The 16,954-nt window shown below is 44.2% G+C and overlaps 1 protein-coding gene across 1 annotated transcript; it reads right to left on the reverse strand.

Annotated features, from left to right (window-relative positions):
- Positions 1-421: 421 nt before the first annotated feature.
- INHBA (inhibin subunit beta A) lies at positions 422-15,361 on the reverse strand. Its single transcript, XM_046668805.1, has 2 exons — positions 14,763-15,361; positions 422-5,433 (listed from the first exon to the last, which is right to left on the reverse strand). The coding sequence occupies exons 1-2, from the start codon at positions 15,148-15,150 to the stop codon at positions 4,541-4,543; spliced, it is 1,281 nt and encodes a 426-aa protein (XP_046524761.1). The 5' UTR covers positions 15,151-15,361; the 3' UTR covers positions 422-4,540.
- Positions 15,362-16,954: the final 1,593 nt, after the last annotated feature.

Genomic DNA, 16,954 nt, shown 5'->3' on the forward strand with positions numbered 1-16,954 from the left:
CTTTTTATTTAACATAAGGCCAAAGAAGCTATCAGGCGTTGCTGAATACTGTCCACTAACTGTACAAAATATTGACTGCATGCCTCGCAAACACCAAAAGATCCGCTGGAATGCCATAGAAATAAATAACTTCTGCTATAAACACATGAAAACATATCCAACTGTTATCTCTTTAAACATATTGTAAATAAAAAAATTACCAGTACTTCTACACAATAAATATTAAGAAACCATTGACATAGTTGAAATGCACTCATATAAATTAACAACTTTAATTACATCAGCCAAACAGACATTGGTTAAAGAACTGCATGTAGTATGCAAAAAAAAAAAAAACCAAAATAAAAACAAACAAACAAACAACATCAACCACAGAACATAAAAAGTTTTAAAACAAAACAGGCTTCAGATTATCTTGGCTTTCATAATTATATTTTTCTTTTAAAGAAAAATATCAACCCATTGTCAATGCACTGTTTTTCAAAGCATTTAAATAGAGGGTAAAACCCACTGGAAATTAATACAGAAAAAATGATTCACTTTATGCATAAAAAATAAATAATAATATAGCTGAGACATGTGGTTTGCTTCTGCTCTTGAAGATGTGAACAGCTTCTAAGCATTCATTTTCTCTGACCCATACAACAGCTTCTCAATGATAAAGGGTTTAATTTAAACGCATACAATGTCCACCCCCAAACCTTCTGCCCACATCTACAAGTTTCGTTTATTGTGTAGGTTTTCAGGGTGACTAAGTTTTTGTCTACACTGAAAAGGAAAGTTGCCAAAAGGCCCACAGGAAATCATTTTTTCAAGTGAACATGATAATTTGAATCTATGCTTAATACAACTGAGCATTTGCATTCTCTGTTTTTAGAGTCACCTTGAGGCCCAATGCCACGGGGGTGAGAAAACATTCATTTGCTCGACCTAAGAGGAGAATGCAGATACTCTCCTTGAAAAAGGAGTGTGAAATCAATCTTAAATAAATATGAAATTGGTTGGTCTTCAGGGACAAGAAAAATCTCAACTCAGTGTGCTGAAATTCACCTTACTTTTGGGGGCAAAAAGTAGAAAATGTCAATCCAACCTACAAAATATTTATCATTCTTAAAAGACATTTGGGGACAAATGCTTTTCAGAGCTTTTAAGATTGGTGTGGGTAGATTTTTAGGAGCCTAGAGATTAGGCCTAGAGAAAAAGTAGAGAGATGCTAAGAGCAGATAGAGCCACCCTGTTTCAAGGAAAACATACTATGAAGAACCCAATACGTAGAATTTAAAAGCTTTTTCTTTTGGCCTCATGCTGCTACTTAAAAGTGTTGTTGTTTACAAGGCTGCGTATCTTCCAAGATTATTAAAGATAGTAGCAATTTATAATTCTATTTCAAGGCCACATACATTTAATGAAATAAGGCTAAAGTTTGTGGATGAGACAAACTCAATCATTTAACTTAATTTAAATTACATCATCCCTTTAAAATATTGTCATATGGAATTTCTTTCTAATTACTGTGGCCACTAATCAAACCCCATTTTATCCTCAATATGGTGAGAACTTAAAGGGCTTGCAAAGACGGCATACACATTTGAGATGAATGGAATGACCAAGAGGTCTCAGCTGTCTGTTTAACCTCTTGTTTTCTCCATTGCCCTCGCCATCTCTGCCATTGCACAGTGAAGTAAGATTTGGCTCTCCACGCTATTTTCATAGATTCCACTATCAGTTCCGGTACCAAATCGGAGGCAGTTCAAAAGGCCCTCAAAGGTCTTCCTAAAAATTAGTAAAGTTGAACATGGCTATCTACACCTCTCCTTAAAACTTTCCTCGCCACACCCACCTTCCCCATCTGCGTGATTTCCTGGTCAATGGCTAAGAGCGAGGAAGTAAGTACCAATTTCGCATGCTCTCCCTTCCATACTTAATTAGAATCCACTCTCAGGCAGTACATGTTGCATGTCCTGCATGAGAAAGTGTGGACCTCTAGAATGTAGTAAGTAAATCTGCCAGGTGATGACGTTGACGTGATTTGCCTACGTACAGCCTATTCCGAGTACTGATTTAATATATTTTTCAAGAAGAGCTAAACCACATTTTGCAGTGTTTGGTTTCTCACTGATATTTTATTTTCCTACAATTAATTTTTTTAAAAATCCACAAATCGACATAGGGCTGAAAGCTTCACTATTTTACAAAATACTAATAAATAATTTTCTCCAATTACTAGAACTTTTTTTCAATTTTTGCAAACTTCCAACACGTCAGTAAAAATAAGGCTCTGTATTTTAAAAAGCACATAAATGAATAACTTATTAGCTGTTCAAGGCAAGCTAAATACCGTGGAATAAATTAGTAAAAATTCAGCTTTAAGCATGTACTTTGATATTTATAAAACAAAGTTTTTTTTTTCCTTTTTGCATCTGAATCGATACATACAAGCTTATACATCAAGAGTTTTGGCTGTAAATTAAAATATTATGGATTTTTACTAGTGTTACCATCCCCACCTCCTAATTGTTCTCTTCTTGACTCCCACTCTCTTAACACCTTCCCCCAAATTATTTATCTTTAACTGGTGACAACAACATTATTTAGCCCAGCCGAGCAGGTAATATTTCTTGAAACCAGGCCTTAATCATAAAAAAAAAATGCACCCAACTCTTATATTCTGGCCTAAAGATTAAATTTTTTTTCTGAAGAAGCTTCTGATTTAAGATTGACTCCAATAGATAATAAATATAAGTTGCCAAAAAAAAAAATCAGCCTAGACCTTTGATGAACATGAGTTTCCTGTTTTCCTTGCAGGAAATAACTTGCAGGATGGGGGTGGGGGACAAGAAAAACGAGGGAATTGGAACCCTGGACATTGAAAGAGGGTCTTGCTGAATATTCACTAGAATTCCCAAGCTTTTTCTCATCCAAGTTTTTGAAATGTGCCCACCTAGTTCAGAGTAAAAGCAAAAACTATAGCCTATCCTTCTTAAAAATACTGTGTTTTGCACACAAACATTCATTGCTTTAAGAACATTAAAAATGACAGCCTGAAGTGCTTAAAATGTGTCTGGACATGATGCGATACATGTATATATACACACAGATATGCATATGCACAAGCAATGTATATATACACATACAAGCACATAGCGCTCCATGAATTCGATTGAACTTGATATCCAACAGTGTACAACTACTGTACATCCAGTATGAAATGTCCTGTTTCATGGATGTAAAAGGAGTCAAAAACCAAACTTTTCAGGTCTTTTAAGCCTGAACACAATCCCCCCTACTCATCCTTGAATGCCAACCCCTGACTCATTGATGGTGAATGATACCAACCACAGACAGACTGTCTAAAGGCTCACACAAATGTCTTTGGTGTATGTGTCTATTTTTTAAGGTACAAAATAATAATAATAATTATAATTATAATAATAAAAATAGCTATTTTGTGTGCTGTAGCAGTTCTTTTATAGCTCACATTAAGTGCAGCTCTTTAACCCCCCCACCCCCACCCAAAGAAAATACTTGTTAAATAAGGATTAGACAGGTCAAACACCATTGTAGTGCAAATAGTAAACGATAAAAAAAAAAAATTTACAAAATATAGAAATGTTTGGATCCAACAGATGGACAAACATATTCCTTTCAAGTATCTCTCCTTGAAGAAAATAAAAATTAATCAGGTTACTTCCAATACAAAAAAAGTCTCTCTTTTTGTTCTCTCTCAGGTAAACAGTTTCAAACCTATTAGGTTGCATAGTTCTAAGATCATAAGCACCTTAACGAAATGTAACTTGGTATTCTTTTTTCCTTGATCTTTCACTCTTCCCATTCTTGTTCTCAATTTTTCTATGTTGGGTTTTGTTCTGTTGCGAGAGTGGTGCAGAAAAAAGAAAGTGTGACCACCTGCACACTATTGTTCTTTGACTAGGATGCGTATGTATGTGCTGTGTGGAAATGCCTCTGTGTGTCGTGTGGGGTATCTGTGTGTGTGTGTCTGCGAGTGTGTGTGTGGTATGTGTATCTGTGTGTGTCTGTGTGTGTGTGTGCATGGGCTGATAGACACAGAGAGAGGGTCACACAGACATACCCTACGACCTGGGTAACTGGGTGGGAAAGTGCCTGTGACTGGCCCTTTCAAACTCATGGCTTTCTAGATGCTATTTGGGTTGTGCTAGCCCACATTGCTGCAGACTAGACAAGTTGACTTCGAGGCTCACACTGAAAGGGAACTGAAAAGGAGAGGACAATACTCCCATTTAAGCAATCGATGTCACCACTTTGATGTCGGAAGAAATGAAGGGTACACCATTCCCGCTTTCCCTCCCAATTCCCGTCTCCTTCGTGGCTTCATCTCTGAGCCCTGGCTAAGGAATTTCTCCACATCTTCCTTCATCTGTTTCAGGTTTTGCTTTTAGTTTATTTATTTTTTTTAATTTATATTTTTCTGATTGCTTAACTCAGAAATCTTAAAAATTTCTTCATTTTGCCATTGTCTTCTCTGGACAACTCTTGCTCCCTTCCCCCCGGGCCAGGCACTCTATGAGCACCCACACTCCTCCACTATCATGTTCTGAATGTCCTTTTTGATGATGTTTTGCCCATCATCATAGTACAACATGGACATAGGTCTCAGCTTGGTGGGCACACAGCACGACTTGAGGTTGGCGAAGGGGTTATGACCCCGCAAGCGGTATTGGTTGATGACCGTCGAGTGAAAGGACAGCGAAGACCCCGAGGTGCCTGCTATATGGCTTGGGCACTCACCCTCGCAGTAGTTGGCGTGGTAGCCAGAGGGAGCGATGATCCAGTCATTCCAGCCAATGTCCTTGAAACTAACAAAGAACTGTTTCTTACAGCAGATGTTGACCTTGCCGTCACACTCCAGGCCGCGCCGCCTCCGGCGATGAGGGTGATCTTCAGACTGCCTGGCCTGCAGCATGAGGAAAGGTCTGTGGGACTGCTCCTTCTCCTCGTCAACCCCTGCCCCTGCTTCTCCTCCGTCCTTCTTCTTCCCCTCACCCTCCTCTTCCTTCTTCTTCTTCTTCCCCAGGAGGACCAGGCTGGCGCCGGTCTCATGACACTGATCACAGGCAATCCGAATATCCAGGGAGCTCTTGCCCTGGTCCAGCAACCGCTGGATGCTGCTGGAGACAGGGAAGATGTGCCAGGTGCTCTTCCGAGCATCCACCACCTTCTCCGATATCAACAGTTCACTCCTCTCCTCCATTAAGTCCGCTTCCTCGGCCTCCTCCCTTGTGTCCGAGCTGCCCTGCGGGTGCTTCTGCTGCTGCAAGAGACGGATGGTGACTTTGGACCTGGTCCTGTTGGCCTTGGGGACTTTGAGGAAGAGCCAGACTTCTGCACGCTCCACCACCGACAGGTCACTGCCTTCTTTGGAAATCTCAAAGTGCAGCGTCTTCCTGGCTGTGCCTGAAGATGAAACACAGCACAAGAGAGAGCAGGAACACTCGTTAGTTCTGGTGTCTGTGGCCACTCGCTCATTTCAGGCAAGACCACGTCGAGCAGGGGTCAGCAAATCATGACCCACGGCCCGTAAGAATGGTTTTGACATTTTTAAATGGTTGGAGAACAGCAGTATTTTGTGACACAGGAAAATTCTACGAAATTTAAACTTCAGCGCCCGTAAAGTTTTATTGGACCGCAGCTATGCTCATTTCTTTATAGGTTGTCTATGGCTGCTTTTGCACCAGAATGTGTAGCTGAGTAGCTGGGACACACTGTTTGGCCCACAAAGCTTAAAATATTTACTCTCTGGCCCTTTCCAGAGAAAGTTTGTCAATTCTCATACAAGAGGGCCTAGATCTTAGTGTACCTGGGGGCCTATGGATCTGTGTCTCTTGACTAACTGTTTAATCTCCGTGTCACCTTCTATAAAGTGAGAATGACATAGTGACCTTTGACCCATTATCCCACAGGTTTGGAAAGATCAAATGGGATAATATAAATGAAAACACATCGTAAGCTCTAGCAAGCCACAGAAGTATTATTATTCCCACACAAATACGCAAACATCCCCGCCGTGTAAGTCTGTGTGGAGTGTACCCACCAAGCTCACTTCCTCCTCCCTTGCCACATCTTGCTTCACTCCCTCATCATTATTGTCCCGGGTCACTGCAATAGCTTTTCTTTTCTCTGCCTCTCCAGCACGGAGCCAGGCCCCTCGCCAAACATTTCTCCCTTAAGCAGGTAAAGGAATCTTTCCCAAAGGCAGATCTGATCGCATCACTCCTTGTTTACAGTCCTTTACTGAGTCCCTACCACCCTCAGGATAAAACAGAAACTGCCCAGGACTCTGGGCTCTGCCTGCATTGCTCCCACCTTCAACACCAGCTCTCGCCCAGGGCCCCATTCTCTGTGGTCCAGCCGCATGGTGTTTGCTTGATCTCATGAGCATCCCATACACTCTGTCGCCTCCAGGCAGTGACACGTGCAGTTCTTTCTGCGGAGAACACTCCCGCTCCCAACACACCACCCTCAGTGGCTGCCCTTAATAAGCTTTCAGTTTCCAGATGGGACAACACCGTTCCTCTAGGAGCTTTCCCTCACATCTTCGCTCCCACCCTCCCACCAGTCTAGTTTAGGACGTTTAGTTTAATTGAGGTCCTATCTGTCTCATTCACTGTTATAGCACAGTGTTTAGCAGAAAGTAGGCAATGCCTTGATTCCTTTTTAACAAATGGAGGCATCCTTAGCATTGAGCTATCTTAGATTAAGAGATTTACCACCTATCTCTACATCCCCCATTTTTGCCTCCTTCCCTTCTGAATGCAGCTTAATGAGCCTCAATTATAGCAAGTGCTTCTAATAGAGAGAAAACCCCTATAGTGGTAGGGCAGTTGGATTCTGTGACCACTCAGTTCTTGCCTAACTCTAAAATTAGAAAGTCATCTATTTCCTTCTCTTTTTTCCTGTCCTTCTCTCCATAAGCACTGGTACGTTTATTCATGCAACATTTACTGTTTGGAGCGGGTGTCCACACTAGAATTCTTTGATTGAGCAAGTATTTTCCCCCACTTCCCCTTTTACCCCTTGGTAGGACATGAAACATGTCTTCTTTACATGACCACCTCCCGCGTGTCCCTGCTTACAACTGCCCAGCGTCCACGATCCCTTGAACAAATCTGAGAACAATCTTAAAGAAGTTCATCTTAGAACTCATAACTCCCCAGGAGGGTCTCCCCGCCTGGATTTCTATAGCTAACGGAAATCCAGCCCTACTTCTCACTCTCAGCCCTGAGATGTTTACGGTACTATAAATTTTAGGCACAGTTTCAAGTTCTCTGCAGCAGAAGGCAGGATTTTCTGTGCATTGCGCACTGTGGATTCTGTTCTTAATTTAACACACGCTGCACACTGTGATTATGATAGTGGTAAATTCACTGAGGCCAGGGCCAAGAAGGGCTGCATATGTAAATGAAAGGATCTCTGGCATCTTTGTACCAACTTGCTAGGACGCTGGTCAAGATGGTGGTGGCAGTGGTGGGGGAAGGTCCTTTGACTCTGACCTCCAGTCTCTGGCAGGAGTTGAAATGAATAATAAAGCTGGGTTTAGGATTTGATCGCCAGAGCAGGGAGCAGTTAGAGGGGGAAACTGTCTTTTTTAAGGGAGCATGCTGACTTTTTTTCAAAATGTGAATCCAGTATTCCACTTTGCTAAAAATTGGTGCATTTTTTGTTATTTGTTTTTTAAGAAAGCAAAGGAGGAGAAGACTCCACGAAGGAAAGCTTAATCACCTAAATCTGAAAAAATACTCAGCAGATTTTAAGTGGTAGGGTCCTTCCAAGACCAGAGGACAGGCCCCCCGGAAGCCACCGGAGCCCTGAGAACCGGCCTGGAGGAGCCTGCAGGCTGCCTGGGCGTGGGCACACCCGCCCTGCCCCGCGGAGAATGTTAACAAGCTGCCTGCTGCTCGCCCTTCTGCCTCGAAGCAGGCCAGCTTCTGAAACCCTAAACCGCACAGGGTGCCACTCTAAAGAGAGAGAGATAGTAGCTGCTAAATTAGAGAAGCCAGGGGGCATGAGGTTGTGTTTTGTTTTTCTAGGAAAGCGTGTGAAACTGGAGAATCTGACTCGTCCCCAGGATGGGAAAGCTCTCTGGGTTTCAGGTAACTCATTCCCACAGGCTCTGCTCTGCTTTTACCGAGGCTTGATGGACGGGAGGGGCCGAGGGTGAAGGTAGATGGTCTTTGGGTAAAGAGAGGGTCCAGATGGCAGTGTGGACCCGCACACATTGGCTTTTCCCTGAATAAAGTCCAGCGAAGTCTACAGATGGGGGGGGGGGGGGGGGGAGAATTAACTGGCCCACTTGAACATGCAAATTGCTTTTGTAGGTCCAGCGAGGCCCAAGCCACTTGCTTCCAGCAACAGCCTGCAGGACAGCCCCTCACTTCACAAGAGCAGGTTTCTAACGCATGATGTAGCCCCACCCCTTCTTCTCAGGCAGCTGTACTTGGAAGCAAATGATTTAGTGCTCCTGAGAGAGGACTGTACAAAGAGAGTACTCATTAGAGGGGCTCAATCTGTCAGGTGCTGTTATGTTAGGATCAGAGAGTCATCATAAAATGACTTTCATCCCGGTCCTGGCTGATAATTAACTGCATGGCATCACCCGCGTACCGTGGAGGGGCACAGCGCTGATTTATACATCGGTTTAATTATCTGAGCTGAAAGACTGTTGCCTGTATTCACATCCATTGCCTGCCTGCGGTCTCTCTCCCCCATATTTCTGACATTTGGATTTTCCCCCTACTAATTGACATGCCTGTCGCCTCCTTCTCCTGGTGTCCATTTCTGGAACTGCTATTTGTATATTGCATGATATTTTATCAGGGAAAAATAAAATAAAACTGAGAGCCAATTTCATGAAAATGCTGTTGCCATAATGCTCAGGAGAACAGGGGGAAGAGAGAGATTCAAGCCTTCCTAATGTCTACCTTACATGCAGGTACATTTTAAAAGTTCTATTGTATTCTGACTTACTAAGCAGTGCATATTTTTTCTTTTACATTCAGCTTTCATTGCAGAAGGGGGTGGGGAAAATGAGACAGCTCAAAGCTGAGATGGAATTAATATTTAACAGAGATCTAGGTTTCAGAAAGACCTTACAACCCTAAATTTCTTAGGTATGAACAATATAACAATTCACTTGATTATATTCCCTTTATCTGCATTTTATCTGAGAGAGATGGCTAAACTGCTAAGAGAGATTGCTATGCTTTTAGGATGCTCTAGTCTTCAAATGTCTATGCATAACGATTAAAAAAATGGAAGGAGGTTGCCTAAGGCTGAAGCGTTTAGGATCAATTACTAATCAGTTTCAGATTAGGCTTAAACATCTCCTGCTTCAAAATCCTGCAATGGAAGCCTTCCCATAATGCTTTGTGAGCAGGTACAGCGTTAGTTCATACAGGTGTGCACTGGGTTCCTACGATTAGTACCCATCTAACTAGATATAGCTGGTGGCTTTGCTAACCTTTCATTACTTACTCTCTGATAATATTCTTTTCATCCTCTGTGCTATTTTTTCCCTCCCGAGGCTTGTGAGCAAAGCTTGCATCACAGCCTGCTCTGCCTGAGTAATTCACTAAGAAAGTCCCACGCAAACCCATGTGGGTGATTATATTTCATCACTTAACCTCTATGAGCTCGGTGGACACATACCCAAGGGAGAGGAAAAAACTGCATGAAAATGGGCAGGAGGGATAAATGTTGCATCTTACAGGGCACACTTTTGCAATGCCGGGAGGGATGGACTGAACAGAGGAATGGGAAAGGGAAGCTGGACGTAAAACCACCTGAAGGCACATTTTCCTTCACTTTCAGAATTTTTCAAACATTTTGAATAACACAATCACAAAGGCAGGCGTGCCAAGGGTTAAGCAGCCAAGCCCCTGTAGTTCTCTTCCTCCACACCAGTATGCAAAATGCTGCTCATCCCCAAGTCCAGCATCTCAGGTTGGTGGGCGTAGGAGCACTTCCAATGAACTAAGCAATATACACACGCAGTGTTTTGTTTTTGTTTTGTTCTGTTTTCTCACCAGGGTCCTGCTTAACGCACGCTGCCCTTCTACATGCGGATAATAGTTATGTCTCTAACCTGAATGTGGGAAGCCTTGTTGTTTACAGAGAATTTTAACTCACTGTGGGGGGAAAGCCTCGCTGCAAAATGCGGCTGTTACTTTAATTTTCCATTCTTCGCCAAGGTTTCACTGTGCCTAGATGCGGCATAGTCACCGGTAGGAGCGTGCACAGCTACCATTTACAGCATGTATGTTCTCAGAAGCACTGACTTTGCATCTGGACTGTTTCCAGGGGTTTCTGCAGAAGGCAGCAAGTGGGGTCTTAAAGATTATGCCTCCTTTAACCTCCAGTAGAGGGTCTTGCCTGCAGTGGAACTACAGGTTTGGCCATAAATCATCTTGATTGATTTTTTTTAGCTTTAATATCTTTCTTAAGATCTGCTATTGAATTGTAAGTGCTGGGCCTCATTTGTGCATCTTCCATTTAAAGGGGGATGAAAAAGAAGGTTAAATATTTAGAGAGAAAGGGGTTTTAGGTGCCTAAAAGTAGAAAAAATTCTGAAGGTTCAACCCACAGAATTTCAGAGACTTCTTCCAACGTGCCTGAGAGCTTTGACACTTTTGATTTTGGGTCTAGGAAGGAGTCGACTATGAAGAATTCCGAACCATAGTTAAGAGATCGTGCTCGAGTGCACTGTAGCAGAAGAGGGGCCAAGACAAATATGTGTTTCCCCAAAAAGTGCCTGGGAAGGTATTATTCCAAGCTCTCCGAATATTAAAACTGAATTTCTACCCTGACACCTCCCCACCCCCATTCCAATACACCTACTTCACACGCCCAAATCACTAAGCACCTCTTTGCACATCTTCTCTCCACCGTCTCTTCACACTCTCAGTTCGGAAACAAACGCATTCTCCGAAGCTGGACACCATGTTCCCCCAAGGCGTTAAATAAATAGCCTTTTTCCTCCCTGTTTGAAGTCAGTCGTCATTTCTCGCTGGTGAGAAGCGTAGATAAGACAGGCAAACTAGGCAACAAAGTCAGGGGAGACGGAAGACGTGTTTGCAAAAGCCCAGGCGGCCGTGTTAGGGAGAGATGTGCGAGCACATCAGTATTGCTCATGATTCATGGTCACATTTCTCCACGCTCTGCTTTGTTTGCTTCTGAAATTTATCATTCCTCTGTCTTCCGTAGAGCTCCGGAACATTCACATGCCTCACCAGAATTCCCACTTCCTTTCCTTCTGTCTCATTTAATGTATTACAGGTAGTCACGTTCCTCCCATCCCATGAAACCCTAACTTTTTCCGGAGGATGAGAGGAAGCAGGAGGTAACTGATAATCACCGAGATTAGGGCGCTACGGACTGGGGGCTTCCAGTAGGTGAAACTGCGTTTCCCTAGAAGATTAACTGGTAAGGAGCAAAAGCCTTTGGAATGCGCCCTCTTGTGGCCGATCATTTCCCATTATTCAGAGAAGAAAGCGTGTGACCCCTACAGGCACCCTTCAGCGAGGGGTAATTCGCAGGCAAGTGCAGAAAATTGGCATGGAACGGTGGGAGTCAACTCCAGTCTGAGATGGCTTTCTCGGGGTGAGGGAAAATAGTCATGCAAGCAAGCCTTCTTAGACGCCTGTTTGGGAAGCATACATTTCTAACTCAAATCTTCCGTGACTAGAATCCTCCAAGAGGGGAGATTTACGTGTTACTTTCAACACCACCTAGGCTACGTGAGCATTTTCCATTTCTTGGTGTTTCACTTGTCTTTCTTTCCCTATCCTTTCTTGATCAAGTGCTATCAGTTGCTACGTTAACTACCATAATCAGTACATAAATTTGACAGCATATGGAAACATGATAACATTGTTATTGTACATTGCCTAGCTATTATCACATATCAAAATAATATAATATGTAGCAGTTAAGAAGGCCACTGATTTTTGGCTTCACTGACAGTGACAATGATAGTTGGCTTGGCTCTATACATCCCTTCTTCTTTTTCTTTAAGGTCTTAAGGTAAACACAGAGGATTCTGTGCCAGCCTTGGTGAGCAATCTTGGGTGACATCCATAAAAAGAAAATCATTTTTATTTGTTGGAATAAATTTCAGAAAGCCTGAGAGTGATTCCTCACTGCTTAGTCAATAACAACTCATATCTGTCTTACAATATGGGGCACTTTCCACCTGAGCACAATGGGACAAGCTCAGTTCAAAGAGTTCTAGGCACTTGGGCTTTTGCGGTCCCTCAGCTGCTGGGCCATGTCTTGGCTTTATTTAACCATTAAGGAGAATTGAGGCAAAAATGAAAAAATGCGTCCTCCAAATTGAGGAATCTCGCCGTTGAAAGGTGCATCTATGGGTACACATCTGTGGCATGCCTGCGGGTGACACTGAGTGACTAGATTGTACGTTGTACACAATAGTTTGTAAAGAAAAGAAAAATGAATGCCCTTTGCTAGTGTCCAGAAATTTTGTCATTTGATGTAGTTTGAATATTATTAAGGTTGAATTATTCCAAAAGCAACAAAACATTTTCCTATATTCACTACAATCATTCAGATGATAAATCTCTTTCCTGGGTTAGCAAAATACTCACATGGCACTCTACTTGGAGAGTAGATCGTCTGTATAGCACTGACTACATCTGTGAAATCACAGTAAATCAACTTGAGGTGAATGTATGAAACTTCTCAGCTGAGAAAAATAAGCAAGTGTAATAAGCCTTTTCTAATAAGCCAGCAGCTCACCCAAAGTCAAGTTGTAAACTCAACCAGGAGGAGTTTTCCATTACAAACCTTAAACTTTAGTCAGTGTGTGTGAGTCAAATTAATCACCTTTTTAAAAAGCGGCTCAATCTCTTTCAAACTAAACGCCTAATGGAAAAGTGAAAAAAGGACAAGATTTCGTATAACTGAGAAAAAGACTGGCACTGAGAGGAAGGCCATAAGTAAGAAAGAATGTAAAAGGTCAAATTCTTTCACTGCAAAATCTCTCAATGCCAAGAGAATGATCTGCTATACAAGTCAGATAAGGCAGAAAGAGGGCCAGATTGCTAGCATCAGCATATATTAAAAGCGATCAAAAGCTTGGGTACACTTAGTTATATGATGCGGGTAGAGCCAATTGAGTATGAGCTGCAATTAAGGCCATCAAGTGTGGCAACTGGTATATAAAAACCTATACAGGGTCCCTGGCAGCAGGGCAGGACATGGAGCAATCCCCTGGACCACTGGAATCCATTCCCCGCACAGAACCCAATGTCACTAGGCACTTGCTCTCCTACCTTGCCACGAGGAAAGGTTGGATGGCAACTTGCAAACTCCAACCTGACTTTTTTCCTCAATAAGCTTCAAGAGATAAAGTCATAATTATCATGCTCATTGGGGCTGCATCAAGAAAGAGTTTTAGAGAAAGAAAGGAAGACCTTCTTTAAAAGAAAGAAGCTTCTGGCGAGAGAGTCAGGAAGCTCGCAGGACACCAGGACTCCTCCAGGGGGAAGCCAGGAAGCCAGCAGGCTATCTGCTCCCCCAAAAGGATGCCCAGGTCTTGCATGGTTTTCTCGAAAACAGAACATCTGAGTCAACAGGTTTTCAGGATTGGAAATTCTGAGTGTTGCCTTAATTGTTTATACTTCTGCGGCAAACTTTTAAACAGAAATGCTGGGAGTCCCTGCACATACTTTACTGGCCATATGCTCTACCAAACAAAACAATGGCATTCCTTTCAAATGGATTTGGCAAGGGATACAATTCTTTAGCCTGGCATTACCATGAAAGTAACATGGTATTAACACATCTGTGCGCCTGGGCGTGCATGGGCTTGCAGGCATGCAAAAGGGTCCACGTCCCATAAATGGCTCCACGTCTACAGCCTGCACTTTTGACAGCTATCTCCTACTCAGCAACAGGTTAGTGGGGGCCCGAGCCAAGGATTGATTAGAATCTATTTATTAAAGTTCTTCCTCTTAAGGATTGAGTGAGAGTTCAGCGTAGTATCTGAGAGCACTTTGTCAAGGTTGCATTCCTTGGCAGAGAGCTCTTAGTAACTTTACAGAGAACAAAACTCTTTTTTTTCTTCAGTTCCAAGAGCAAAAGTCAGAGTTCCAAAAGTGACTGCTGCTTCAATGTCAACTGTCCCCCAAAGTCACTCTTTACTGCCTAGAATGTGATGCCTGTGCTCTTACAGATAGTGTTTCTAAAGGTAAAAAGGACTGTCACTAATAAATATGCCCTGCTTTGCTGATGTGGCCCCTCATTGGACTTTTAAAAGGAAGGTTTGTTTTAAGAATGACTTCATCCGTGCCATTCCACCCCGATCCCGCACTCTGCCCCCGCCAACAATAAAAACTTTGGATGGGGTCCGGAAGCCTCCTCTGCTCCCCCAGCACCCAAAAATGCCCCGGCTTTCATCCGGCTGCTCAGATCTGGTTTCACAGGCAGGGCGAGGGAGCCTCTCACAGACCGGCTTCCAGCTTCAGATTGGCCCCAGAGCCTCCTCCGGAGGGACCGTCTGAGTTCAGCAAGTGTAAGCTAGCCATCTCCAGCCAGGGCTCCGCCGAGAATCCCATTTCTGTGAAGCCCTCTCCCCTCCCCTCCGTCAGTCCTCCACCATCACCTAACCACTAATGACCTTCCCAGGCAGTTTACAGCTGGAAGGAGAAGTTCCTCCTAGGACTGTCAAAGAAACACATCCCCACCCCACCCCCAATGCCAGCACCAACCTGATTCCGCGAACGTGATGATCTCCGAGGTCTGCTCCATAAGTTCATTCATTTCTGCCCTCCTGCCGATGTCATCCTCTATCTCCACATACCCGTTCTCCCCCACTTTGCCCACATGAAGCTTTCTGATAGCGTTCAGAAGCGCCGCCTTGGGCACAGGCTGGGTGACATCGGGTCTCTTCTTCAAGTGCAGCATGTTTAAAATGTGCTTCTTGACGGCCTCCACCATCTCCGGCTGAGCGTTGGGTACATCCTTTGGGAGGGTGGCCAGCGCACAGGACGGGCAGTCGGGGGCTGCGCTGTGCCCCTCGGATCCTGGGGTGGGGGAACTCTTCACTATAATCCAGCAACTCGCCAACAAAAATCCTCTCAGCCAAAGCAAGGGCATCCTGGCAGCAAAAGTTGTTGTGATTGCCTTTTTAAAAGGCCCTGCTTTTCCTCCCCCCCTCACGCACAGGTTTGGTTTTTTTTTTTTTTGGTGTTTTTTTTTTTTTTTTCCTTCTCCTCTTCAGCAAATTCTCTGGAACAAGAACAAAAAGTTTTCTGTGAAGTTTTGTTTGCAGGTTCCCTCTCTGAATGCAGTCAGGGCTGTAGGTTTGTGGCTGTCAGGCAGGAGAGTTCTGACTGTCTCCGAGTAAGAGAGAAGGAGGGAGGGAGGGAGGGAGAGAGGGAGGGAGGGAGGGAGGGAGGGAGAGACAAGGAGAGGGGGAGACAGACAGAGACAGAGAGAGGATGGGAGGGAGGGAGAGACAGGGAGAGAGGAGAGAGGGGGAGAGAAGAGTGAGGGAGAGAAGGGGGAGAGGGAGGGAGGGAGAGAGGGAAAGGGAGAGAGTGAGTGAGGGAGAGAGAGAGAGAGAGAGAGAGAGAGAGAACGATTGGCCCTAAGTGAGTGAGTGAATGGGAGAGGGAGGGAGTTCGTCTGTGAGTAAAGGCTGTGATTAGGAAGGGGAGGGACAGCCCGTTTTCTGACAGGCTGCCTTCCTTCTGTTCCCTCACACACACCTCTCTTCGAATATCAGCATTCTCGGGAGTTCTACTTTCCCTTCTGAAAGAAATTCTCCTAATTTTGTTCGACTTCCTTTTTTCTCTCTCTCTCTCTCTCTCTCTGCCCAGTCCCCTGGCTTCACCTTCTTCCTCTTTCAGAGGAGAAAGAAAACGCCAAAGAAAGGCACTGTCTCAGTCCACAGGGATGGCTGGATGGAAACAGTCTGCCCCCATCACCCCTCCTCCCTACCTAGTCACAGCCCCCGGGGACCAAACGTCCACCGGCCTGTCAGGTGGGGCTCAGGGTGCCGAGGGGTCAGCAGCCAGGTAGGGGAGGTCGGGAAGAGGGGTGAGGGGCCACCACGCTGCTGGGGCCGGCCAGTTAATCATTTGGGCCTGAGGGAATCCTGGAGATCTGCCGGGTCCCCATTCATTCCTATTGAAAGGGTCAGGGTCGTCACCACTGGCTGGAGATCTGAGCGGAGGGCCACAGAACTTTTGTTTGGGGTCACATAATACGCTCTACTTTTCCAACTGCAAAAGGCAGCGGGGCACTGAGAGATCCACATGCAGGCAGGGAGCCTTTTCCAGGCTCGCGTCCTAGGAAGCTCTGTCCCCTCGCCTCAGCCACCGCCCCCTTCTGCCCTGCACACACGCACTCGAAATTACAGCCTACCACCGCTGGCCCTGACTTCACAGAGCAAATGCAAAATTCATTTGGCCTTTCCCACATTATTTTATACAAACAGTGCGCTCCTGTGACTTGAATAACTGGTCCTATGGGAAAAGAATCTCTAAAATATATTGGCAAATTATTTTCTCTGTCATGTGGTCGTTTTTTCAGCCTGCCCCTACCCCATCCCGGACCAGTGCGTTCATGGACTGGCCCCTTTAATGGCTTCTTTTTCCCTCAAAGGAACAGCACAGATGAAATCATCGTGGATTTCACTGTTCACAGAAAAAGAAAAATGTGAATTTTTAAACAATGTCTCTCTGAGGTTTTTTTACTTCCCCGCCCCCCAGCCCCCTTTTTCATTTTCTGTCTTATTGCTTTTATCTTGCAAAAGTATCTTTAAGAGGTCCATCTGTTAAAGCTTTCCTTCCTTCTCGGTTTCTTTCCCACACATAAGCGCTCAGTTTCTGTAGATACAGTCAGCTTATATCTGACACCTAGTGTGTTCAGAGCATTATAGTCAAGCAATGCAGTC

This window comes from Equus quagga, chromosome 8, assembly GCF_021613505.1.
Source record: "Equus quagga isolate Etosha38 chromosome 8, UCLA_HA_Equagga_1.0, whole genome shotgun sequence".
Classification (NCBI taxonomy): Eukaryota; Metazoa; Chordata; class Mammalia; order Perissodactyla; family Equidae; genus Equus; species Equus quagga.

Bases quoted from the DNA above. Each gene is read 5' to 3' on its own strand.
- INHBA (XM_046668805.1), bottom strand. From the start codon at position 15,150: ATGCCCTTGCTTTGGCTGAGAGGATTTTTGTTGGCGAGTTGCTGGATT. The intron at 5,434-14,762 runs GTTGGTGCTGGC...TTTCATCTTCAG, and splicing joins CATCACGTTCGCGGAATCAG to GCACAGCCAGGAAGACGCTG.